Source organism: Salminus brasiliensis, chromosome 21 (genome assembly GCF_030463535.1).
Source record: "Salminus brasiliensis chromosome 21, fSalBra1.hap2, whole genome shotgun sequence".
In the NCBI taxonomy this organism is placed as follows: domain Eukaryota; kingdom Metazoa; phylum Chordata; class Actinopteri; order Characiformes; family Bryconidae; genus Salminus; species Salminus brasiliensis.
In genome coordinates, this window is record NC_132898.1 from 24,194,725 (window position 1) to 24,220,425 (window position 25,701).

General features: G+C 38.1%; 1 protein-coding gene across 11 annotated transcripts in view; it reads left to right on the forward strand.

Moving 5' to 3' along the window:
* The window catches only part of cacna1da (calcium channel, voltage-dependent, L type, alpha 1D subunit, a), an 89,870-nt gene that overhangs the window by 19,753 nt on the left and 44,416 nt on the right, over positions 1-25,701 (forward strand). For 6 of the 11 annotated variants that reach the window (XR_011978149.1, XM_072665425.1, XM_072665427.1 and 3 more), the window contains exons 4-11: positions 9,631-9,770; positions 12,737-12,906; positions 15,159-15,311; positions 16,243-16,439; positions 18,696-18,799; positions 21,797-21,963; positions 23,036-23,065; positions 23,957-24,031. Coding sequence is in view for 10 of the 11 variants with exons in the window: in XM_072665425.1 (XP_072521526.1) it covers positions 9,631-9,770; positions 12,737-12,906; positions 15,159-15,311; positions 16,243-16,439; positions 18,696-18,799; positions 21,797-21,963; positions 23,036-23,065; positions 23,957-24,031 (1,036 nt within the window). In the remaining variant the exon portion in view is untranslated. The remainder of the gene's footprint in view (positions 1-9,630; positions 9,771-12,736; positions 12,907-15,158; positions 15,312-16,242; positions 16,440-18,695; positions 18,800-21,796; positions 21,964-23,035; positions 23,066-23,956; positions 24,032-25,701) is intronic. The other 5 variants (XM_072665429.1, XM_072665433.1, XM_072665430.1 and 2 more) reach the window with 2 other exon arrangements.

Genomic DNA, 25,701 nt, shown 5'->3' on the forward strand with positions numbered 1-25,701 from the left:
TTGATGCACCTTTGTCAGCAACTTCAAGCCAACTAAAATTTCTGCTTTCTCCGATAGGTTTGTTTTGCTGATTCAGCCTAATGATGGCTACCTTTATTTGCATCAACACCTCTTTGGAACGCATATTTTGACTTCCCATGTACAGTCCCCATGTTTACAAATGTAAATTCAACACTCTAAATCAACTCTGAATATTTTAACTCTTTAATGTGTCATGGAATAATGAGGGAACAGGCTGCACCTGTTCATCAGTCAGTTATCCAATTACTTTGAATCAGTTGTAAAAGTAAAAAGGGACTATGTACAATTGTCTGTTATTCCTAAAAACAACTACAGTGTATTTGTCAAACCCTTTGAATTAAAGCTAAAAAACACTCTTGCTTTATTTCAAATCCATTGAGAAGACAACATTACAAATGCTACTGTCCAAATACTTACACTAAACTGGGTATTTTTGTGTGTGAGCATTTGGTCTTGTCTGTGTATGTGTGTGTGTGTCTGCGTGGTTGGCTGTGTCTGCAGACCCCAGTCGGGATGATGGCTGAAAAGTGTATTTAATCACTTAGCTAACTGCTTATTTGCCCCTGACGCCCTGACAACCCACTGCTCTTTATCTAACACACACATGCACACACATATTGTGAGGGAGTGTGCATGTGTGTTTTGTCTGCTGGAGGACACACAGTGTTGCACTGTGCACTGAGCAAAGTGTTACACTGAATTTATTTCATTCAGATCATTTCCACACTAATATGACACAGTGTTAATGGAATTCACTGTTCTAGTTTTTAATGTGTGTAAATGTAAGGATGCATTTGAATGTTTTTTTGCAAAACGTATAGGGGTTACATACACACATACATACATACATATATGTACACATACATACATGGGTTATAATTCAATGTGTTGCTATATATTGTAATAGTATAAGCTAAACAATGTATTTCTAATAACTATATTTTTTAAATAACATTTTTGGAAAACTAGTATAAAAAACATCACCATCATGTGCAAAAATCTTTTTTTTATTACATTTTATACAGTCAGAACACTGGGGTTTGATAACACCACACATGAACCACTGTCTGCCACCAATCTTTGCATTTAAAGTATTGATTACAAATCAATACCATGAGAATTGATATAGTATTGCAAAAATATCACGTGGCTTACAATGAGAGGCAGACAGATGAGAAAGACATAGGGAACCTATTTACACCTCTGTCATATTTGTGTAAAACCCAGTAAAATTAGTCTATCCCTTCAGTCCACATGCTTCTTTTACTTCAGATGCCACATCTGTATCTCTCAGCTTGTCAGCAGATGCATTGTGTACAGCTCTCCATAAGTATTTACTGCCATAGAGTACGAGTGAATTGCACTCTTCATCTGTAGGGGGAGTCCAGGAGCTTTCAAAATAAGGGCATAAAAAGGGCATAAAGGAAAGGTTTGGGTGCCCTGTATGGTCAGTATTTAGTAACACCTTTGGTAAGTATCACAGCTTGTAAACATTTTTTGTAGCAGCTAAGAGTTCTAGCTTGAGGGGTTTTTAAGTTTTTCATTCTTCCTACAAAAGGCTTCTAGTTCTGTGAGATCTATGAGTCAATTTAGCTACACTGCTCTAGTGTGGTCTATCCATAGATTCTGGATGGTGTTAAGGTTGGGGGACTGTGAGGGCCATGGTAAACCTTCAGCTTTCTCCTTTTGAGGGAGTCCATTGTGGATTTTGACTTGAATCCTATCCCATCCTCTCTTCGTCTTCAGCTTTGCTTTTACAGATGTGTGTGATGTTTGCTTCTAAGTATTTGTGTTGTAACTTAAATGCAACAGTGCAAAATATATGACAAGAAAAATGTTTATGTAAAAGTGTGTGTGTGTGTGTGTGTGTGTGTGTGCGTGTCTGCCCCTTTGTCTGAAACTACTGGCCCATGAAGGATGAAATGGCTCTGGCGTTGTCACGCTGGCCTTGCTGAGTGTTCCTCAGGTGATCTCGTGCTCAAGCATTAATAAACGATCCCACTCGCAGGCACTGAGTCACCTCGGATTTTGGAATCATACGCACACACACATACAAGCACACACACATACAAACACAATGTTGCAATGTCATTTGTGTAGAGACATTAAACAAACTAAAAGCCCCTATGACTCATCTGTGGAAAGGCCTGCTGTTAGAAGGACAAAAAGTGAATGAGCAGAGGGGGGCTGTCTCATTTTAGTGTGAGTGTGTGCAAGAGAGAGAAAGAGTGTGTATGTTTGTGTTTGTGCGTCTGTATCCTTAGGTCACAATAACGTTAGTCATTTTCTGTGGCTGTCCACACTGGAGCCAGGCTTCCACATTTGCATGTGTTTTTAAGCTAATGAGCTGCCATAATGATGTTGCTGAGCAAATGAAATAGGGCTTTGAACTGGCTTGTTAAAAACTCTCACCTGAAGAACAACATAACACAAACCTATTCTCCTTAGAATCTAGTCTATTATATAGTGTTTTAATTATTACTGTTGTAATAATTAACCAAGCAATCGAAGAAGAGTAAAAAAAATATGTAGATTCACCCTGCTGTTTACAAATTATGGTATTATCATAGAGCAAATTTACAAATAATCACAGTTTGTTAAGATTGAACATATTAGTAAGTTGTTTTTTTGATTAAATGTAATCAAGTCTATATATGATTATCTGATGTAGAGTATTATTTAATTAGATCAATACACCACTCAGCATTAGCACCACCTGCCTAATATTGAGTGGTCCCTCCTTGTACTGCCACAACAGAGCTGACCATTCAAGGCATGGATCCCACAAGATCTCATAAGGTGTCTTGTGGCATCTGGCACCAAAACATTAGAAGCAGATCCATGTAGTCCTTTATGCTGCAGTGTGGGCCTTTTATGGATTTCTTAGTGAGCCTTAGGTGCCCATGACTCTATCACCGGTTCACTGGTTGTCCTTTCTTGGAGCACTTTTGGTAGGTACTGACCTCTGTATACCAGAAAAAAGACACAAGACCCACAAGATGTTTTGGAGACGCTCTGACCCAGTCATCTCTCCAGCCATCACAATGGTTCTTGTCAAAGTGTTACAGATTCTTACACTTGCCTATTTTTACTGATTTAACACATCAACTTCAAGAAATGACTGTTCACTTGCTGCAACATATCCCATCCCTTAATAAGAGAAAGTTTTTCACTTTACCCCTCAGTGGTACTACTGTTACCGATCAGTGCGTAATCTATAAATGCATGACCTTCTGCAAGGCTCTATGATGTTAGTGAGATGCAGAACATCTCCAGCAATGTTCTCTAGGCTCTAAAACTACCCCTCAGCAGCTCATAACAGCAGTTATGAATACATTGTCATGATCGTAGAGTGTAAAGGAGCCTGAAGGAACAGCTTCCAGACATCTGTTTGCTCATAGCTTACATTTTTGATCTCTTGCCATTTTCCGTATACAGTATTCATGTTTGTTTTCATGAGTGTAAATGTCACCACTTCATTATAATTATAAAAAGCTCACTTTAGGGCTTAATGATGTAGAAATAATGGATTACCTTATATTTAACAGCACATGAATGTACTGGGGAGGGTTAAGAAGTGACAGCCTCATAGAGAGGAATCCATTCAGTCAGTTATGAAAAGCACTATGAAAAGACTCTACCATTTTCAATACAGTTTTGAAAAACTGAAAATGTAAATAATGATCAAAACGTAAATGGGAAAATCTGTGCCTCACTCTCGTTCAAGTGTATTTACTCATTTACAGTGAGTAAAGGAGTAAGCTAGGTTCTGTGTGCATCCTTTCTGGTTTTTGTGCTGTTCCTAGTTTTAGAAGTATTCAGAAGTACAGAAGTACATTTTGTACATTTGAACATAAAATACAATAGGATTAGATCTCTGTGTCATTATTCGGGTAGGGATTCTAATTCTGTTGAACTCAGAAATGCTGTTATGTGCATCATTACATATTTAGTTTGCATAGTTAGTACATGCTTGTAGAAGATTTAATGAACATCATCTAATTATGGACGTTTCACAAAGTAAAAATCACTGCCCTTTTAAAACATTCAGTTATTTTTCATTTGAACAAACTTAAGAGCTGCTTTTCAGCTTGTAAGTGATATTGACACATCCATACACTTAGAAGAAGGACTGAATTCACCTTCTGAATGGATGGAATTGATTCCAGACATTTATCAGGGTTATGATTTGTCAGTACACACAGCCACAGAAATGACTAATGATATCAGAAAGTGTAAGAAGATCTAAAATAGCAGCTAATGTTTTTATAGCTGAGTGTCAGAAAATGCCTCCTTTGAGCTTGACTCTGGCTTTTTTTGGCCAGGAAATATCGCCACGGCGACAGAGAGATGTTAGTGTCGTTTTGAATTATGTCACCTCTGCCATTTGCCCTGTACGTGAATGTCAGCTTTGTGTGTGTGTGTGTGTTCTTTTTTTTGTTTTTATTCTGGCCCACTTTTTTACGTCCTTCAGTGGACCTGAATAGAATATGAATAACCAAATGTGAAATGTATACTTTTATATTATATATAAATATGGATAACTATGTCATTAATCCAGTGCCCTTCTACACAACCACTTTAGATACTAATCAGCCTTAACATTAAACCTTTACCGGCAATTTCAACGGTTCTCTTTTGTTTGAACCACTAAGTTTAAAACCTTTCAGTTGGTTGGGCGTGTGCTCATCTCCGAGACATGCATTGGGGTTTTTTCGGGGTCGAATATACAGTACTTGTCGCAACGCCTGCAGCTCTGCTATTGACGGGTTGACAGTGGTTTCCATGAAAGACTGTAATTGAGAGATGCTTGGAATTTCCATCCACTGTTTTTTTTTGTTGATATTTTAATACTGTACTGAAACAGTTACACTCTTACACTATATGTCAATGTGTTTGTAGACAACCTTTTTAATTAATGTGTTCAGATACTTTAAGTAGCACACTTATTGCATAAGATGCATTTTAAAGGCTAGGTGATGTAACTAAAAACCTCCTATCTTTATGTGCTTAAACAAGATAAGGCTATATGAAACGATATGATGAAAACCTTAACAAAAAGTGTTAAAGTTTATCAGAATTAATTTGTAACAACCAAAAACACAGCAAGTATTGCGGTTAATGGTAAACATAAGAAAATTGCACTTTTTATGGTATTTCACTGCCTCAGCAAACACACTGGATTAGGTTGCTTAAGACGTGAAATAAAGTCGACATACTGCCACCTTTAATTGCAATGTAAACAAATGGTAACCTGGTGCAGCTTTATGAATATTGTGATTGTTTATACCTTGTATAAAATAGTTTTGTATTTATCGATATTTACAATATATTGCACAGTCATAGTGTGAGTGTGTATGTGTGTGTATAGGTGAAATGTTAAATCAGGTGCTGATATGGTTGTTTTCTGGACCTTTGTCTTCTAGGTCTGTATGTGTGTATGTGGAATGGTTTGTTTGAGGGAAGTAGCTAATGATTTGTGTGTGTGTGTGTGTGTGTGTGTGTGTGTGTTAAAAAAGAATGGAATATGTACTGTAAGTCTTCAGAGCATAAATAAGCTGTGATGAGTCAGAGATATTTATGGTCTGCCCCACAGGCCCCCTCCCCCTCACTCTCTCTCTCTCTCTCTCTCTCTCTCTCTCTCTCTCATTGCTGATGTATGAATAAAAGAGATGGGTGAAGGGATAGAGATGCATTTTGTGCTTTTTTCCGTCTCTCTCAGCAGTGACGGTGCCATTTTGGTACAGAAAGACATGCTTCGGTGGTGTTTAGACACATGACGTGACAGGTTTGTGTAGTGCCCAAGCCCTAATTAATGTCAGTGAGGGGGAAAAATGTGCAAGTAGTGTTCCCTCGGTCTCACTGCTTGTCAACCCACTGAAAGAAGTGATGAATTGAATTTACTTGACACCATTTTCACATGAATAAAGTGTATCAACACAGTGTATCAACACAGTTCATTTTAATGCAAGTAAACTGACATTCACTCTCCTTCACAGATTAAATGAAATCTTATATTCTTTATTGGCATGACCGAGTTACTAACAGTATATAATCAGTTATTTAGGGATGTTTTCAATGGCTGATTCTTTTTTTTGTTTTGTTTTTCACCCTAAACTTATTGAACTCATTCACAGATTTTCAGTACTTCCTATGAACCAGAGTCACAATGCAAATAGTGTTATTTTCTCTTTAAAGCTCCAAACTGTTGTTTTAACTCTTTAAAGCCCTTGTCTACTGAAATATAAAAAAAATATATATATATTTAATTCGGAAGATATGACAGAACAAGCATTTACCAATGTTCAATATAACATCTGAAGTACGACTGTTTCCCAAAACTGTCATACCTTGTTCGTACCACAGTAGTTTGAACCATGTTGGTTTTAACCACCGTAGTCTAACAGATGTGTTCGGTCTGACTCTCTCAGCAGGAAACTTGCAAAAACTGTAATATTATGCCAAAATATAAGAGCTGAGACTGAAATCATGTTATTAATGTATTATTTATGGTATTCATATTGTGATCATATATCACCGCCACTAATAATCTCTTTTTTCATCCTTTCCATAATGTCAGTGAAAGCTCTCAGTATTGTAAAGATTTCAATTTTCTCTCTTCTAATAAATGTTTGTATTGAAGACAGTCTTTTTTCTAACATGGAACCACACTCATAAATACAGAAACACATTAAGGATGGCATTGTCAGTTTTCAGACATTATGAGGTCCATCGTTCACCTGCATCTCCTTCATCAATGACATAGTCACCAGGAACTGAGCTTCTAACCACAGGTCTACAGCTGAAGTTCGAACTACTCAACTTAACAACAGTAGTTGTGAATGTTCGGTGGAACTATGGTTTTGAGAAACATCTGTCTTTTTTTTACAATACACAATATTTATCACAATGGATTTAAATATTTCCTATACAGTACAGTGATTTTATTCAGTTTTCTGCACTTCATTCAGTTAAACAGGACTAATTACACTCTTTGTAACAACATGTGTGGTTGTTTAGTGTTCTTTAAGATCTGACAATGTTCATGATATCCTCAGAAAAGCAAAGTACAGAATTTAATCTCAATATGATAAAATATCATCATATTTCCCACCTGTAAACATTGCCATTTCTGATTGTGCAGTTAATTTTGATTTGCAAACAATATGAAATAAAGAAATAAAGGGAGAAAAACATAAACACATAATAATAATTAAATTCAATTAAAAAATTAAGTAAATTATAAAAATAAAAGTTAATATCTATATAAATTGTCCCCACATCTTTTTTTTTTATTATTTAGTAGTTTTGATATTGTAGTACTTTGTCTCTTTCTCTCTGTCTCTCTCTCTCTCTTTCTCTCTGTCTCTCTTTCTCTCTTTTTCTCTGTCTCTCTCTCACTTTCTGTCTCTGTCTTTCTCATAGCAGCCGGTAGCCCTGTTTATCCTTTTACGGCGGTAACAAAGGCCTCTGTATCTCTTACAGTGGGCTAAGTGCTCCACTCAATCGTCAGTAAATTGTTGGCAAAACGAGGCCTGCAGCAACTAAAGGCTTCCCACTGTCCAACCACACACACACACACCCACACTCACACACTCACAATCCTCTTTCTGTGGAGTAGACTCTATTGTGCAAACTCAGCACTGAAGTTGAGCACTCATAAAAGCAGTGATGAGAGATACTGACTGTGTGTGTGTGTTTTTTTGGCCAGTATTTTAAGAGTTAACTGAGCGTGTATGATGGGGCCAAAGCTTTGAAAATGCTCCTCAGTCTGTGATGGAGAGCTTCTCTGTACATTCATACATTTTAATGACTGGGAGAGGGTAGTCGAATGTTTGTGTATTTGCTTTTATGTACTAAAGATTTTCAAATGAGTTAATTAAAATGGATGATTACAGATAAATTAAGCCTGTACTAAGCACTAAGTGATAGTGTTAATATGCCTCTCCATATAAAAAAAGCCTATTGTTAATGTTGTGTTAATATTACTATCATTGCTTGTGTTAATAATATGGGTTAATATTAATAATAGTAATATTATTATTAGTTATATTATTTTGCCTATTGGATTAGTATACAGTTAAACACAGCATGATTTGCATTTGTTGGTTATTATTTATTAAAAACTCAAAAGACACTCTTCTGGCATACATGATTATAGTGTAAATACCATGCATAAAATGCACAATTCTAAATGCTTTATTGTGCTTCTCCTTGGATATAGAAGTTTGAATGGTTCTTATTTTACAAATGTATTGTACAGGCCATTCGAATCAGATAAAAATGGTTTTGAACACAGCAGAAATATGCAGTTGTGAAGTTTTAAGCATGTTTGAGACAACTTGTGTATTTTGGAGGAACTACTAGGGGTGGGCAATATGATATTTGTTCTAACTCAAGATTAAGTGTTTTTAACATGATTCAAGCGAGTGTGTCTTGGATATTGCCAGTGCTTAAAGAATGCAGAACAGCTGCACATTTGATTACAGCGAGTAATTAGATAAAGTGGATAGAAATCACTGTATTTGGATTGAAGTTCTTAAGAATCTGTCTGCATGTCAAAATATTGTGCTAACGATATTGTGATTTTAATATTTGAACCATGTTGTCCACCCCTGGAAACTACAGTAGACTGTTTAGACTGTTCTTGTTCTGTATTGGTATGGTCACACACTTGTGTAATGGTCACCGGTCCTTATGAATCCGTTGTAATCCTAAAACTGAACTGAAGTTGTGTGCTTTGAGCAGATGGCCAGAGATGGTCTCCAAAGAGTGTTTGTTTGTGTCAGTAAGTGTGTGTGTGTATGTGTGTGTGTGCGTGTGTGTGTGTACATTTAAGTGCACACATGCATATGCAAATGGTGCTTGTTTGTTTCAGCAGATTTTGTGTGCGTTAGGCTTTGGCAGTAGAACGATGTAATCGGACATTGGAATTGGCAATGATGAATGCTATGATACTTTAGAGGTGATAATCAGTGTGTTGGGAATAAGAACTGACAGAGGACTCATTTAACTTTGAATAGCTTCATCTCACACTTTATGAATAATATATTCATACATTAGGTTGAAGTGGATAAATGGTCTATTCATGTACCTAATGTCTGTTGTTTGTCTTTCTGTATCACTTAATGTATGTAATTCTGAAATCAAAGCTGCCTGGCCATATTGTACCTGGACTACCTGTGAATGTAATACCTGCAGAGAGGCAGGTTTAGTGTTTGACACTGATAAAGAATCATCTGCTCTGCTATGACCAGGCTGCCTGGCACACTAATCCAAAACATCCAGTCTGTGTGCAAGCGTGTGGGGGTGCATTTGTGTGTGTGGATATGTGTGTGGTGGAGATAAAACAAAGGCAGAATTTCAGCGCCTAGGTTTGGCTGCATCTATTGTCCGCTGTCCAATAAATCTGCGGTATCAGAACTGCCTCATTTGCTCTGCTCTGTTTTTTACAGTTTGTTCTGTTTTTATTTGCCAAATAGAAACTAATTGGCTAAAGTGCTTTATTCTGTGAGCACATGTTGAAAAGCGTGTAGTACCAGAGCATCCTCACTGAAGATTTAGGATCATTAAAACTAATTTTTCTTTCTGTTTCTCATTTTATTCCAGGAAACAGTTGAATATGCCTTTCTCATCATTTTCACAATTGAGACCTTCCTGAAGATCATAGCGTACGGATTAGTTATGCACCAAAACGCATACGTCAGGAATGGGTGGAATATGCTGGATTTTGTCATTGTCGTCATTGGGTGAGTTTGACTGCTTCCTCCACCGAGATTAAACTGTGCCTTTTAGTTTTAAAGCATTTCAAACTCTTTGTTCAGTTTGGGTTTTTTATGTCTTATTTTATGTCTTTTACTGAACACAAACAACACTCGTGTAAAGAGTAATTCATTGAAAGACATGGTTCTGTATAGAGCCATGACTACTGGTAAATAGCAGAGTGGTTAAAAACATTTCATTATTTGTTTTCTAAGAAAATAACTTTTATGGCACCGTAGCCAGCCTTCCTGGAAGTGACCACAAGAGATAACTTTATCTCACTGCAGGATGGTTTGAATGAAAAAGCACCATATTCAGTTTAAGCTGAATTAAAACTGACCTTCAGACACATCCACATGACCGCTCCAACATCAAAACTACTATCTAGTCTCCATCAAAGATGATGTGTCTTCCAGAATAACAGAACATACTGCACAGCATACTGCAGTGTTGCAAAGTAGCCAGCACTATGAAAAGGTCTAAATTAGTCCATTTTATTTAGCATATTTTGCATATTTCACTGTGTTGGATAGCAAAGAAAGCAAGTATTTAAATAAATCCAATAATAGAGTGAATACCAATGAAATGCTGTAGGCTGATTATTGTATTTTTATGTACTTTATTGACACTCAATCAAACAAACTTTATATATGTAGCACTCCTTAGACAAATCAGACTGCAATTTAAAGTGTTTTTAATTTAAAGTGACTGACTGCTACAAAATGTGTAGAAAATGCTTCAAACTAAAAAGACAAAGGTGGATGGTAATATAATGAAAATTGTAATAGCAAGAAAATTAAGATGGTAATGAAAATATGAAGCAAAGAAAACATTTAACTGTATAAAAAAATGGAATACAAATTGTAATAATAAGTAAAAATACCTGGAAACTAAGACCAACCAACACTACCTAAAATACAGAGTGAACAAAAGGGTAATAAATAAAAGATTATATTTAATAGTTAATTAATTCTGTAAAATGTATAGTAAAGTAAAGTTGTGGACACCAAATACAGTGTGAGTCAGTGTGATTCGAGCTCCAGTATTGTGCTGTTTGAATGTGGTAGTTGTAATAGTGATGTCTTATTAATTGTAACATGAAAAATTATTCACCTGAATTTGGGGTAGTTTCTTTCGTTTTTTCTTTTTCTTTTTTTTTTTGGAGTGGATTTTGATGTCACTCAAGTCTCACTCTGCCAACAGTGAATGAATCAGTTGTACTGGGAGAGGTGCTTTCAGTTAGGTCCTGCTTACTGGGGGGGTGTATTGTGCCATCACAACCTCTCTCCTCCTTTTCTTTATCTCTCTCTCTCTCTCTCTCTCTCTCTCTCTCTCACTCTCTCTCTCTCTCTCTCTCTCTCTCTCCTTCTTCCTCCTATTTCTATGTCTGACATCTTCTTTCACATAAAAGTCACTCCTTTCCTATCAGCCCCTCTCTTCACCTGTCACTGTCATGCTCTCCAAACACGCACGCACAGACACACACTCAAGCATACATACACACAGAGCTCTTCTTGCATTTATATGACCCAGAAAAGACACGTGGAATAAATCAGGCTCCTCACTGCTGGAATGACTCACTGTCTTTCCCCACACATCTCTATTTTTCTCCTCTATCTCGTTACCCAGTTTTTTCTTTCTCCTCCTGGAATTCTTCCTCTCTTCTTGATCCATCTATTGTAACTCAGTTCATCTTTTTTTCCCACCTCCCTGTGCATTTTACCATCAGTCTGTGTGGCCAAGGTATTACAAAGGACAGTGTCCCCTTTGTGCTGCAGTAGCTTCTTCGACTCCTCTGTGAATGCTTTTGGAACATTACTGTGAGGATTTAAATGCATCCTAACTAGAGATGGACCAATCAGTAATTTTGGGAACGATAACGATCATCCATTGTCTTATAGCCAATAGGGATCAAGGGTGAAACTGGAATGCCACTTTGACAGACTTCGTTATGCAGGGCTTTTGTAAATGTCTCTCAAGATGAAGTGTGCTTTTTGGAACCAACCACAATTTTTTCTTTTTGTCAAACTTGTATATATAAAACTGCAATGGGAAGATTAAAGTAGAGCTGGGCAATTTGCTAATATTTGATTATATTGTGATAAATGTTCTTATCAAGATACACAATATGCTTTGTATATAGTGTATCACAATATTGCACTATTCAGTATGTGACCTAAATAGTAGTTTTTAAGAATCTATTGCTACTGATGTATTTAGTCTGTAATTACATCATAATAAATATTGTGATATTGTATGTTTTACCATATCGCCCAACCCTAGCTCAAAGCTGTGTTTGCTAGCTCTGCTGTTTGCTTTGGTAAAACAAATTAAGCATTTCTGCACTGGCTTCAGTAAGTTTCTGCAGCTGTGAGTAAAGTTGAAATTGCCATCTAAGGGTTGCATGAGGAGCTGCAGCATCTGGGTCAGATGAAAAAACAATCATATGATCTGACCAGCTCTTAGGATTGGCTAAATTATTTATCAATTGCCAGTTGCATATTTTGGCAGGAAATCTGCCAATACTAATGCATAGCCGATCAGTTCTTCCATCTCTAATTGCAACAATAATGTCAGGTGCTGATGTTGGGTAATGAGTTCTGCCACTCCAGCTCATCTCAAAGGTGTTGGATGGAGCTCCATCAGTCTATAAAATGGATGGTGACCTGAGGCTAATCTGTTCATGGCTGCTTCAGAGCATCTCAGTGGCTGAATTTACACATATGAGTTGATGTCCACCAACGTTTGCACACATAGTGTAGCTCCTCTGCTAAACCAAAGAAGTGAAAAAAACATGAGAAAAAACATGTCTGATTGACTATGAAACATGTTGTTGGCAGAAGTTGTAGAATTAAATACTGCTACTTTAGCTCTAACTGATCACACAATGACTCAGTTCCCTCAAAATAAGCTCTGTCAGTTGTTTTACAGACTGTGAAATGTCTTTCTCTAGATTGTTCAGTGTTGTCCTGGAAATTTTGACCAAAGACGGCGATCAGGAGGAGGAGGGTGCCCAAGCCGCTGCCACGCATGGCCATGGGGGCAAACCGGGAGGTTTTGACGTCAAAGCGCTGCGAGCTTTCAGAGTCCTGCGACCCCTTCGCCTGGTCTCGGGAGTGCCCAGTGAGTAATCCTTACCTCTGTTATGTGACATCAGTAATGATCAGTGATGATGATTTAGATCTGTCGCCCAGTGTGAAAAACCCTAACCCTAAATTGGCAACACAGAAAAAAAAAAGCCGTAACCATTTGGCCCTGCAGTGGAAAAGAGGCCAAAATATACTTGGGTGGGCTTCTATGTTCCTAATCCCAGCAACCATAAGATGAGTATAAAACTTGGTAAAATGTCTAGATATATTTTAAATAAATTATATTCTTAGTCCACTCACATACAGCTGGTCAATGGCATTAATTTATATTTTGCAGTATTAAATAGGCAAAGCTTTATTTATGTCATCCTTATAACACTTTAGTTATTTCACTCAGTCATGCACCCACATATTCTCATGGGTCTGGAGGCCTGGGGGTCCCGAAGCGCAGTAGCCCTTCAGTGGGGTAGATGCAGGGTGAACTCAGCCACAGTATGCAGCCATATGGCAGAGGGAGCTGAGTGGCCTTCGCTGCCGCCCCCAGGAGTGTTCGTTCAGAACAAGCTGTTAAACTCAATGCCCCAAAGACATCTTCTGTGTGTGTATGTGTGTGAGTTTGCTTTATAGTTTTGCCTTAACTCAATGTTTTTCTGTAAACATACAGAGGCAGACATACACAAAAACATGAAAACAAAACATACAAGTCTCCAGTAATTTGACAACTCTTTAGTTTGTCAGAAAGTAATATATGTTGTTTATTTTCATTTTACTCCAAATTATAGGGCAAATCATGGATTACATTTAATGTAGCATAGTCACTTTATATTACAGATTATAATAAATTTGATCAAATATCACTAAGCAAATAGGCTAAGCATCCTTGAAATTTAGAAACATTTAAAAAACAACATATAACAACAATCTGCCTAAACTGATATGATTCTGATGAAATTAGTTTTTATGCTGTAATTCCAATCATTATAACAGCACCTCCTTGTTTCTACACACACTGTCCATTATACCAGCCCCACTTACCATATAAGAGCACTTTGTAGCACTTTGATAGTCTCGTTTCCCCCTGATCTTCAATGGTCAGCACCTCACAGGACCACCACAGAGCCGCTGTTATTTGAGTTATGTTATTTCACTGTCCATTCTATTAGACCCTCCTACCTAGTTGGTCCACCTTGTAGATGTAAAGTCAGAGACAGAAGCTCATCTGTTGCTGAACAGTTTTTGTTGGTCATCCTCTAATCCTTCTTCAGTGCTCACAGGACGCTGTCCACAGGACTCTGTTGATGGACTGTTCTCAGTCTAGCAGTGAGGCTGAGGTGTTTTAAAAACTCCAGCAGCACTGCTGTACCAGCACAACACTGACACAACACACACTGACACACCACGACCACGTCAGTGTCACTGCAGTGCTGAGAACGAAGAACAGGATGAAACGAAGCTAACAACTTATGCAGAAAAACAGATTTACTACATTCCTTAATAATAGGCTGATCGGTCTGTATGTAATAAAATATGCAGTAGGCAGTACATTCCGTGTCCATGAAATGTTGTACAATAAATAATGAGATGCTTCCTTTACGTACATATTATCTGGTACTGCAAAATAGTGTCTCACCCACGATTTGCTGATAGGATTTTGAAAATCTGCCAGTGGCTTGCTGCTGCCAGGCTGTGGAAGGTGAGTGCTTTGCCATGACTGTATAGCAGCGAGGCAAAAACATAGCAATAAGCATGTAATGGGAGAGACCCTGTCATTTGCCTTCAAGTGGAATGCATTCTCAGCTGGAAACATTCATACTGCCTAATCCACTAATAAAAGCTAACTGTGCATCTGTGGGTGTTCAGACATGCACATACTATTATAAACTGTGTGGTTCGGTAGGTTTACATGCACACAAGCACATTAATAAAAGTAACACTGTGTATCTATAATAGTAATGTTATTTAAGTAGCAATGATTATATACATAGAATGCAGCTCAAAGTGTTTTACAGCCTTAATGAGCTAAAAGAAAAACAGAAGTTTATTATTGTAGAAATAATATAAAATGAAGAAAATGAAAATAATAATAGAATATTAATAGTAGCAATAAATATATGAATCAAATATAAAATAGAAGATCTGGAAGTGAGTAAAAAAGATTTAAAAATAGATTTGTATAGTTTTGGATAGTTGTTAATAAGAAAGTATAGTATGAATAAAACAGTTGCTTTTTAGTTGCTTTTTAGGTCTACACACTTCATTAACAGTAACTGTAATGTGTATCTGTAGGTTTACAGGTGGTGTTGAACTCCATTATTAAAGCCATGGTCCCCCTGCTCCACATTGCTCTGCTGGTCCTTTTCGTTATCATCATCTACGCCATCATCGGCCTTGAGCTCTTCATTGGGAAAATGCACGCTACCTGCTTCGTCACTGGGTCGGGTGAGTCTAATGAGAAAATACAGAAAATAATTATATATCCATGGAAAATAATACCAGGAACAAATAGCAGTGACGGAGCATTTTTACGCTTGCCTCAAATAATGGAATCTGATCACAGAGGGAGATCACAAATTTGTTCACAGGTGGACAGGTGATTGTGGTTATTGCTGGGTGTGTGGCAAGGCTTGTTTTAGATATTTACCCATGCAGGCCATCACAAGAAAAGAACTGTGTGCAATGTTCTCAGCACTCCACACTTATGGATTTAATAATAGACTTTTATGGTAATACATTAATGGTAATTCGTTTGTGTGTGTGTGTTGGGCATCTGCATAAGAAAAGAAACCACTTTGTACTGAATCAGAAAGGAATGTGGCAGGTAAAACCATTGCTGTTATATGATCCCCCATGCCTAAGGGGAATAGCTTTCAGACTGATTGCTGACCACAGTTGTTGCTGAGTTCACGCTTTCAGGTGGACCAGGGATTTTCTGCTTTTCTGGACCACATTCAGATTCACTGAAAAGCAAGACTGCTTTTACACTTGAATGTGCTCATATATTTACTTAATTCTTGCTGTAGATAGCCTTAGGTCTGGAAAATGCTCAAGTGTGAAAATACCCATCAGTACCCATCTTCATTTGTTATCAGTTTTGCTGTTGCGTCCTAGATAACTTTTTTTTGTGTATTTAGACGTATAATGTGACTAGTTACATGTACTTAGTTACATATGAGATCTTAATGAACTGATTATTTTCAAACTATTTACTATTTCAAGTCGTTTTTTTTTACTGTGTTCTGTTTTAGTAATTGACATTTAGTTACTAATTATCTAATTAAGGAGCATCTGTACTACAATGCACATTTCTGGCTTTTTTCTTTATATATAAAGTTTTTGCTCTGTGTATATATGTGTGTGTGTGTTTGTGCAGAGATGATAGCGGAGGATGAACCTGCACCATGTGCGGTAAATGGTCATGGACGCACGTGTGCCATTAATGGTACAGAGTGCAGGGAGGGATGGAATGGACCTAATGGCGGCATCACCAATTTCGACAACTTCATGTTTGCCATGCTAACTGTGTTCCAGTGCATCACTATGGAGGGCTGGACAGATGTGCTCTACTGGGTCAGTAAAACCGCAGTCTTCAGCTTTCAGCTCTGTGACTATTCATTACTTCACTGCTGGGTCAGTACTCTGGGCTCTGGGAACGCTTCAGTGCAGGACTGTGAAAATTCAGTCCCAGAGGGTTGCAGCATTGCACAGAATTAGACGTGTGAGATCAGGGAAGACACTGAACTGCAAAGTTCCGTGTTTTCCCTTTTCTCACTTGTCTAATATAGCTTAGCTAATTGTCAGCTGTTTTGCAAGTCAGCTCTGCAGCACTGTTCCCTACACACACTATTTAATGTTCACTGCTAAATAGTGGAAGTCATTTTCCCTCTGTGTCCTTTTTTCAAGCAAATATATGAAGCTGAAAGGGGTCAGATATAACCCAATTTTCTTTAACCATAGTTTATATAATGAAATAGTTTACATTTGAATAAAGTAAGTTTAGAGCATCAGCTTTTACAGCGAAGAAAAAAATTGACAAATCACCTCTTCCTGTCATCCTCCATGACGTTCAGCAGTTACCTTTTTCCCACGTCACAATACCTCTGGCTGTGAACTAGCAGAATCCTCTTCTTCTAGATCTGCATAGAGAAGAGGGTGAGATGGCTGGCAGCCCACACACAGCTTCTCTCCCTCTCTCCCACTCACCACAGGAACGCTGCGCTTTAGGACATTACTGAAGTATCTCAGAGCCTATTGGTCTCTTCATCCAGCAGAGCTGTGTTACAGTGTGGTCTCTCCACATCGCTTTCTCTTTACAGAAAAGAGTTTCTATTCTAAATGTTGACATTTGCTCCTCTGTGTTTTATTCTGCCCGCAACTGTGTTTTCCATGGATATACAGTATTTCTTCACCTCAATGTGGAGTCAGAGATGAAATCCATTTAAAATATAAAACACATTACACATACTATGTTGTCTTTCACTGTAAGAAAGAAGATTGTACACATAATAACTGCCAGTAATATTCAAAACAAATCGTCATTTTTCAAGCCAAATGAGGACAAGGGTTGCCACTAATGACTGTTTTTACCCAATTACCCAACCCACTCGTTAGCATTCTCCCCAATCACATGTAATGCTCCCGACACGCTAAAGACGGACACATGCGCCGTCCGACACATACATAACCAGCCATCACCTCTTTTCAAACTGCCACTGATGCAACGCTACTGCCAGGTAGACGCTGTGTACCCAGCGCTGGCTAGCAGACTTCTGTGTCTGCCTTTTTAAATGGCTTTTCAACAGAGTTGTCCATGACTGGAGTTAAAATCTACATGGCTAAAATCATGCATGCAGCAAGAATAAAACATCTGAAAAGAGAAGGTGAAAAGCTTACAAAAACATAATGATAATAATAAATATAGCTGCAAGTGGAAAATAAGGCCTCATTCAGTTTGGGTTAGTAAGGCTTAAAATGGCATCAAGCAGTTTTGGTCTTGTTGACAGAGAGAGGCTAATGAATGCAATTATGTCAGAGTTTATTGAAAAGGCTTTCAGTGGTCATAATTGTTGAGCAGTGCTGTTATCACACAGTCTGTGCTTAATTTCATATGTACTGATCTATTGAGGTTTATAGAAAAGTCTAAAGGTTGTTAACACCGATGTCAAAAATACATGATTCATTGCACATTTCCTGACATAACTGTATTTGCAATACATGCCATAACGATGCTCAGTACAGCCATAATTGTCCTCTTCGGAAAACAAGAAACAACTGAAAGGGAGTCAAAAAGTGTCCATATGATCTGATTAATGATAATAATAATAAAACAATGCGTTGCGTTGGTTTTTCCCTACCCCTGTCGCCTTTGACTCTATTACTATGTTTTCTTATGTTTTGTTGATCTTTTGTTTCATTATTGGATTCCTGTAAAGCTACTTCATGACAAACGTCAGTTGTAAGAAGTGCTATACAAATAAATTAGATTTGATTTTATTTCATTTGATTATGAATCACGGCAGCCTTAATATGGCTTGAAACCTGCATTTTGATAGAATTTCTCTTCTCGTTTCAATGAGTGAGAAATAACTGATATAAACTTAAATGCTTTTTTGTTTTAGAAAATTACTCTAATTTCTAATCTCTCAACATGTGAAAAAAACCTTGCCTGCCAATTTTGAGGTGTTGAAACACTCTATATGCTGTCAGTTTTACCATGACTTTATCTTCTACTTTTTAATTCTGCTTTTCTCTATCTCTGCTTCCTTTGTTTTCTCTTCTTTTTACTGTTCCCCTCCTCTCTTGTGTCCTGTTCTCACCCTCTCGCAGATGAATGATGCGATGGGGATGGAGCTGCCTTGGGTATACTTTGTCAGCTTGGTGATCTTCGGCTCTTTCTTCGTTCTGAACCTTGTTCTGGGTGTTTTAAGCGGGTGAGAGATTCCTGTTCTCCACTCCCATTTTTCCCACTCCCTCTCTCTCTCTCTCTCTCTCTCTCTCTCTCGGTTTCCCGTTTGTTCCCTATCTTCCTTTCTCTGTGCTCTCCTCTGTCCTTCTCTCAAACTCTCTCCCTCTCTCTGTGGTATAACACTGATGTTTGGACCCCTGCAGGTGAACGATGCGATTGGCTGGGAAACTCCTTGGATCTACTTTGTTAGCCTGATTATTCTGGGCTCCTTTTTCGTCTTAAACCTTGTGCTGGGTGTGCTCAGTGGGTAAGACGGTGTGATGGGGTGTATTTTATTGAGTAAAAGGGTGTTTTGCGGTTGCTGTGATGACTGCAGTGGTTTTGCAGGGTGTTAGTAAAACTTTGCCTCTAAATTCTGCATTCTTTAAGATTTTAAGGTAAATACAAAGAATATATTTATAGTAATCAACTGTGTTCAACCTTTAGAAGTCTCTTGCACTGACAAATGCAATTAAAACAAGCTAAACTATTTGTTGTAGCACATTTGTTTTTGTAATGCTGCATTCCATTTACCTCGGAAGTCAGAGCTGGGAATGACACCTGGGGATTGACCGTGTTCTAGTTAAACATTCAGATATTTGATAGCAAATTTTCAAAAAAAACATTAGCTAAAGGCTTGGATTGTATCACTACTGGTTTGACAGTCCTTTGTCGTTGTTTTATGGTTAATCTAACTAAAATATGTCCTAGTTTTAATGTCCAAGGTTAGCATTGTTAGTATCGTCCCATGTTAACATTGCCATTGTAGCAATACCGGTTGATAATGCATTATACAGTATTTTGTACATCTAACCACCATGGAAACACATTTACAGAGAGAAGTTGGGTCGGTACTCTGTGTACGACTGATTTAATAAGACACAAATAAAAAGAAGTGCTAATAAATGCTAAACTACTGCTTTAATGCAAAACTACTGCTGATGTATGGTGCGACCATTTTGGATTTTAAACTCTGGGTTGGTGAGGCTCTGCTGACTTTCCATGTAGTGGCCCGTTCCAGTTGAAATGTACTACTTGTTACTCTGACAGCTCGACATTTTAAATGGAATGCAGCATAAGTAGAGTATTTTATCTATTCTCAGCCTTGAATGTAATATGTGTAACTGAATGTAAAATTACATATGTAATTATAGCATAGAAAAACATAGGTAACTTGACTTCTAAAGGTTAAAGATTTAAATATTTTCCTTGATGAATATTATCTTTCACAAAATGTACATTTTTGGTCAGAATCAGATTGTTAACAATGAATTAAACACTATGATCTTACAGAATGCAACTAAAATTACTATGCTAAGATCAGTTATGTATCAATCACTGGATTGTAATCTTTGAGTGGAGAGCTCTGATCCTGGAACAGTGAAGCTCACCTTCAGCTGGTGCTTTTGGCAGGTTTGTGGTGTTTTGGGAACATTTTCTCACCCCTGTTCTTTCCTTCCTGCATGATTCTTTAGTGGCAAGGACACTTTCAAAGTAAGTGCATCAGGAAGTAGCTGGAGACATTAGGAGGAGACAAATAGGATTTAGACAGATGAAGGTCAGACTGAGGAAGTGACCTGGCTGTCCCGCGGAGAGTAAAGCAGACCGGGGCAAGGGAACCGAAGAAACCTGGAACAAACTCTAATGAGAGACAACAACACAGACTAAGAGGTCGAGATATCAGTCAGTAGTCAGAGGCAGGAAGGATGGAGCACTTTTTAAAATGTTACACAATTGGTGAATTTCGGCATACACATAATTTTCATGCTACACAATATTAGATTCTGCAGTCACATTTTAATAAATCTAAACATCTAAAACTGCATAAAATAAGTCCAGAGAAAACTGACTCAACGAACTCCATCATACTGATGATTGGGAGAGAGCATTGTAGAACATTGTAAATTGGTGGACACCAGTACACAATGTGGGTGGATGGAGAACATTGAAGAACAGTGTGAATGGCTGCTGAACATTGTAGAACAGTTTGGATGGGGGAAGTTATTGTAGAACAGTATGGGCGGGAGAGGACATTGTAGAACCGGGTGAATGGCTGGAGAACATTGTAGAATAATAAAGATTTCTGGAGAACACTGAAGAACAGTATTGATTGGAGATGACATTGGAGAACAATGTGAATGTGGAGGAACATTAAAGAAAGTGTAGAATATTGTGAATTGGTGTAAAGCGTGTGGAACATTGTAGAACGGGTAGAACATTGTGGGACTCTTCTTTTCTTCTACTTTCCTGTTTTCTGCTCTCCTTCATTTCCATTTGCTGATCCTCAGACCCCCCCACCATTCCTCGACTGAAATTAATCTCATTGCCTCGGCCTTCAGTTCTCCACCGTTTCCTCTCTCTGTGGAGACATTAATACTCTCCCACAAGACACACACAAACACACACACATATAGATGGATATTTCTCATCCTATCACACACACATTATCATGTCCTATAGAAGGACAGAGTGAAGAGGTGGGTGAGATTCAGGCATGTATGCTGCCCCCTTTTGTCTTCTGTTGGTTTTGGTCGATGAAAGATTTATTTATTTTTTTTGTTATTTTTTGAGTCATTTCTCAAGCTATGACTCAAGTAATCCCCTGACTCAGATTAAGTTTGGACGACTTGCTATGTGTGTGTGTGTTTGCGTGTGTGAAGGATGCTAAAGCTGTGTTCGTTGCTTGACCTCTACTGTGGTCGTTGAGTCTGCTCTTATTAATAGTAGACAAGTGCACCACCTGCTGGTAGAAACTAGAAATAAAAGTAAAAGGTTAGACTTAGTCATGTGGGAATGGACAACTGAGGACTACAAATATAACAAATCTGAGAATTTTTACATTTGTGTGGATTTACTTGACTGCATGTGTGTGCTTATGTGAGAGGGTTTATGCATGGGTGCTAATATATATAATATATATAATAATAATATTATATAATAATATATAGCTTTTTGTTCTGTGTGTTGTGTTGTCTGGATGCAGAGAGTTCTCTAAGGAGAGAGAGAAAGCGAAGGCTCGAGGAGACTTCCAAAAGCTTCGAGAGAAACAGCAGTTGGAGGAGGATCTAAAGGGCTACCTGGACTGGATCACACAGGCTGAGGACATTGACCCTGATAATGAGGAGGAAGAGGATGACAGCAAGCGCAATCGTGAGTCTCTCACAGTGCCTGATCTTATCAATTATGATTATATAATGTAGAGTTTGTTTGTATATAATAACTCAAATTACTTTAACCCTTCATGCTCTGTGACTTTTACCATACCCTAAGGATTACTAATTGGGCGATTTTGAAGAGGGTTAATGGATGTTTCACCTGTGATAGTTTGCAGTACGAGCAGTGAAGGGTTTGTATGACACAGTCTAACAGTCCTAATGGCACAGTGATTAACATCCAGTTTAAGGGATAAAGACAGGGTGCTCATGCAAAAATGAATTATGACTGTTTATGGTACATAGAGCACTATAAACATCATAAGTGGATCTCAGGGGAATCAGTAATATATAAGACAAAATTGGATATGAGCCCTTAAACACTTAACGTCATTAATAGAGTTTGTTCATTGTTTTAATGGTTTACACCCTTCTCACATTTCTTTCCTTTGTTCATCAGATGCAGTCTAGTGACTGCTCTGAATGTAAAAGTGCTCCAGTGTATTGAGCCCTACTCCTGTGCTCCAAACAGCTGTGCTCTTATTGTACCGTATTAGGAGCTGTTTGCGCAGCATTTGGCAGGCTGGTAGAGGGCTGAAGAAGAGCAGGGACAAAAAGAGTGAAGTTGGGCACAAGAAAGACTAATCCAAATCCTCTTTATAGAGGCAGTCGGACGGCAGTTAGCAGTGAGCAGATTTACACTGGAATCGTTCATGCGGCAGAGGCTCGGAGCCTGGCTCTGAAAGCTCACACTCCAACCTTTGTGCTTACATCGCAGCTTTTGCCTTCTACACCAAACCTACAGGCTTAGAGACATCTTAAGCTAGACATACACTCAGACAATAACTCAGCTAGCCAAAGCATGTTCAGTGTTAGCTGGCACCTGTTTTAGTCTAGATGGGTTTTTTTGTTGATAAGTGCGCCTACATAAAGGTGTCCTCGTCCCTGTTGTCTATCTTCATGTGCAGCTGATACGTCTTTCATTTTAACATATATGTGGCAGCAGTATCATATTCCTCAAAGACCCTTCTTGTGACTAATAATCCATCTTCCTGTTGCCCCCTCTCCAGCTGACCAGTCCGCTCTTGCCTCTGGTGTTGGTGTGGTTTATTGTTGTTGTTTCTGTGGTGTTATTGTATGCTTTTAACCCACTGGTGCCCAACCCAGTCCTCAGTAGTGTCCTAAGCCTGTCTACGTTTTCACTGTGTTCCACTTCCTGACTTGCCGGTGTTCTAGTAGTCCAGTAATCTGTTGGGATGGGGACGATTATTTGAATATACGTCATTGTATTTTGGTACATACTTATCACATAATTACATAATTAGTACATAATTAGTATCTGAAGTAAAACATAGACACAAGAATAGATACAAGAGTTTTTGCTAATTTTGATGCTAAATTGGTATAAAAAAGTCATGTTTACGTTTTTGTCATTCCTAGTTATTATAGACCTACAGAGATACGAAGATAAATTAATAAATTAATCCAGCCACAAGATAAAGATTATCTCTATGCTTGCTGCACACAATAAGTTCAAAAATTCACTGTCGCGCAAATATCTTCCCCAAATGCAAAGTTTCCAGGAGAAGGAAAAACTTAACTTCCAATGGAATTCAGATTTTATTCCAAGTCATTTTGGAGTTATTGCTCTATTCCTTGGTAAAATCTTCAAATTTATAGCCTTGTGAAATAATTTCTATTAGGAAAATTTTAAAACCGTTCATTTGAAAATATATTTAATTAGCAAAAATGGTTTAAATGCCCCTTCCCAGCAACTGGCACCGCAATCTCTGTGATGTGTGATGAGAGCTGAAATACAGCAGAAATGCAGTCGGGCTTAGGTTTTTAGAGGGCTGGGTGGCTGCCTGTACTTTAACCCCTGTTGATCCAGCTGCTTGTTTTGTCATCCCTGCATTGGTGCTTCGGTGGCTGCACTGTGCTGTGCTGTGTGAATGCATGGGCTTTGCGTGCATGGCCCTGACCTGGGACAGGGGTCACTCTGGCTGACCTCATGGACAAGAAGAAGAAAGGATTTAGCTGGTTCAGTCAGTCCTCTGACACTCACGGTAAATCCACTCCTTTACCCCAGTACAGCGTGACAGTTTGCAGTGTTATTTGATAGTGGTGGTTGGGGCTCTCACAATGGATTATATGAATAATGGAGTAATATACTGATTATTTTCATGCTCAATTAAGTGATCAAGTTTTAAAAGAGATTCCAGCTACCAACTACACATAATAGGAATGCACAATGATATCGAAATTATATCAATGTTGGCAGATATTTTATTACTGCATTAAAAAAAGCTGCTGATAAATAGATTTGACTCATTTTACAATCAAACAGACAAAGTCTCCATTGTATATTTTGTTTATATGTCTACACCAGCATTAGCACTTGCATGCATGGGAATATTGGATATCAGCAGACTTCTGTATCATCCCTAAAACGTTACATTTCAAAATTACTTTCCCATAGAAATGTAATGGGTGAATATTAGCTGACAAAATGCAGAGAAAGGCATCATGATGCAGTCTACCAACTAGTCAAAGTTGATTAGTTGGAAATGCCATTCCAAATGTAATTTTTAAAATGAAGTTAATTAAGTAATTGTGACAGCCCTAATTGTAATGTGTGTCAGGAATGGAAGTGAATGTCTGTTTTTGCCTTTTAATGTTGACTCTACATATCTCTTTGCCTCTCATTTTATCCAGCATCTCATCACTTTGCTTGCCTTTGAATGTTTGTCATATTTCACTATACCCCATTCCCTCTGACTCTTAGCAGAATGAATCATTTACATTTATGGCATATGACAGACACTCTTATCCAGAGCTAATTTGAATGTGTATCATCTTATACAGGTAGAATAGATTGTATAATGTAAAGGTCAGAGTCATGCACAAGGCTTCTAGTTGGTATAGTATGGTGTGCTTGTCCAGGCAGATCCTCAGACCCTGGACTATCACATGGAGGGCAGACGAGTTATCAGATACATTAAGCACAAATTGTATTGACCATAAAAAGAAGTTTGCTTGGACACAGACAGAGCTGCTGCACAGGCCGATATACACTATACACAGTCATACACACAACTTACTGTGTACAGTGCAGTTGAGTGCATACAGATTCATAATCTAATACATACTTAATAACCTCCACTCACACCAGTCTGCTCAAAGTGGGACTGAAATAGACGTTTCTCAGTAGAACCTGGGTTTTTGGGCCAATTTTAGAAAATGTGTGTGAGTTTAAAATAGAGAGAATAGGGCTAAACCGCGATCAGCCTCTCCACACTCAGCACTTCCCAGAGCCATCACAAAGAGTTTGATCACTCACACACACACTGCTTATCCTCTACTGATGTGTCAGCACCTATCCACATCTCAGAAAGAGAGAGATAGTGAGAGATGATGAAAGTGAGAGAGACTTTGAGAGTGCTCTCTGGTTCATGTTAATGGTCTCTCGCTCTCACCCAGCTGTACATATTATTACGATTATCCTTCTATTAGCCAGTGTTGACCTCAGAAATTATGTAGCAACCTCACACTCCATCTCTGTACACACACTTGCTTATGACTGAGAGCCATGAGTGCTCATGACTGCCGCTCTGCAGCCTGGGGCAGTAAAACTGTTCAAGAGTTAACAGATACGTTCAGCCCACTGATTATCTTTGTGCTTGATGGTTCATGAATCTCTCTTTTTTTTTTTTTTTTACTGGTTTGAGAGTGTGCT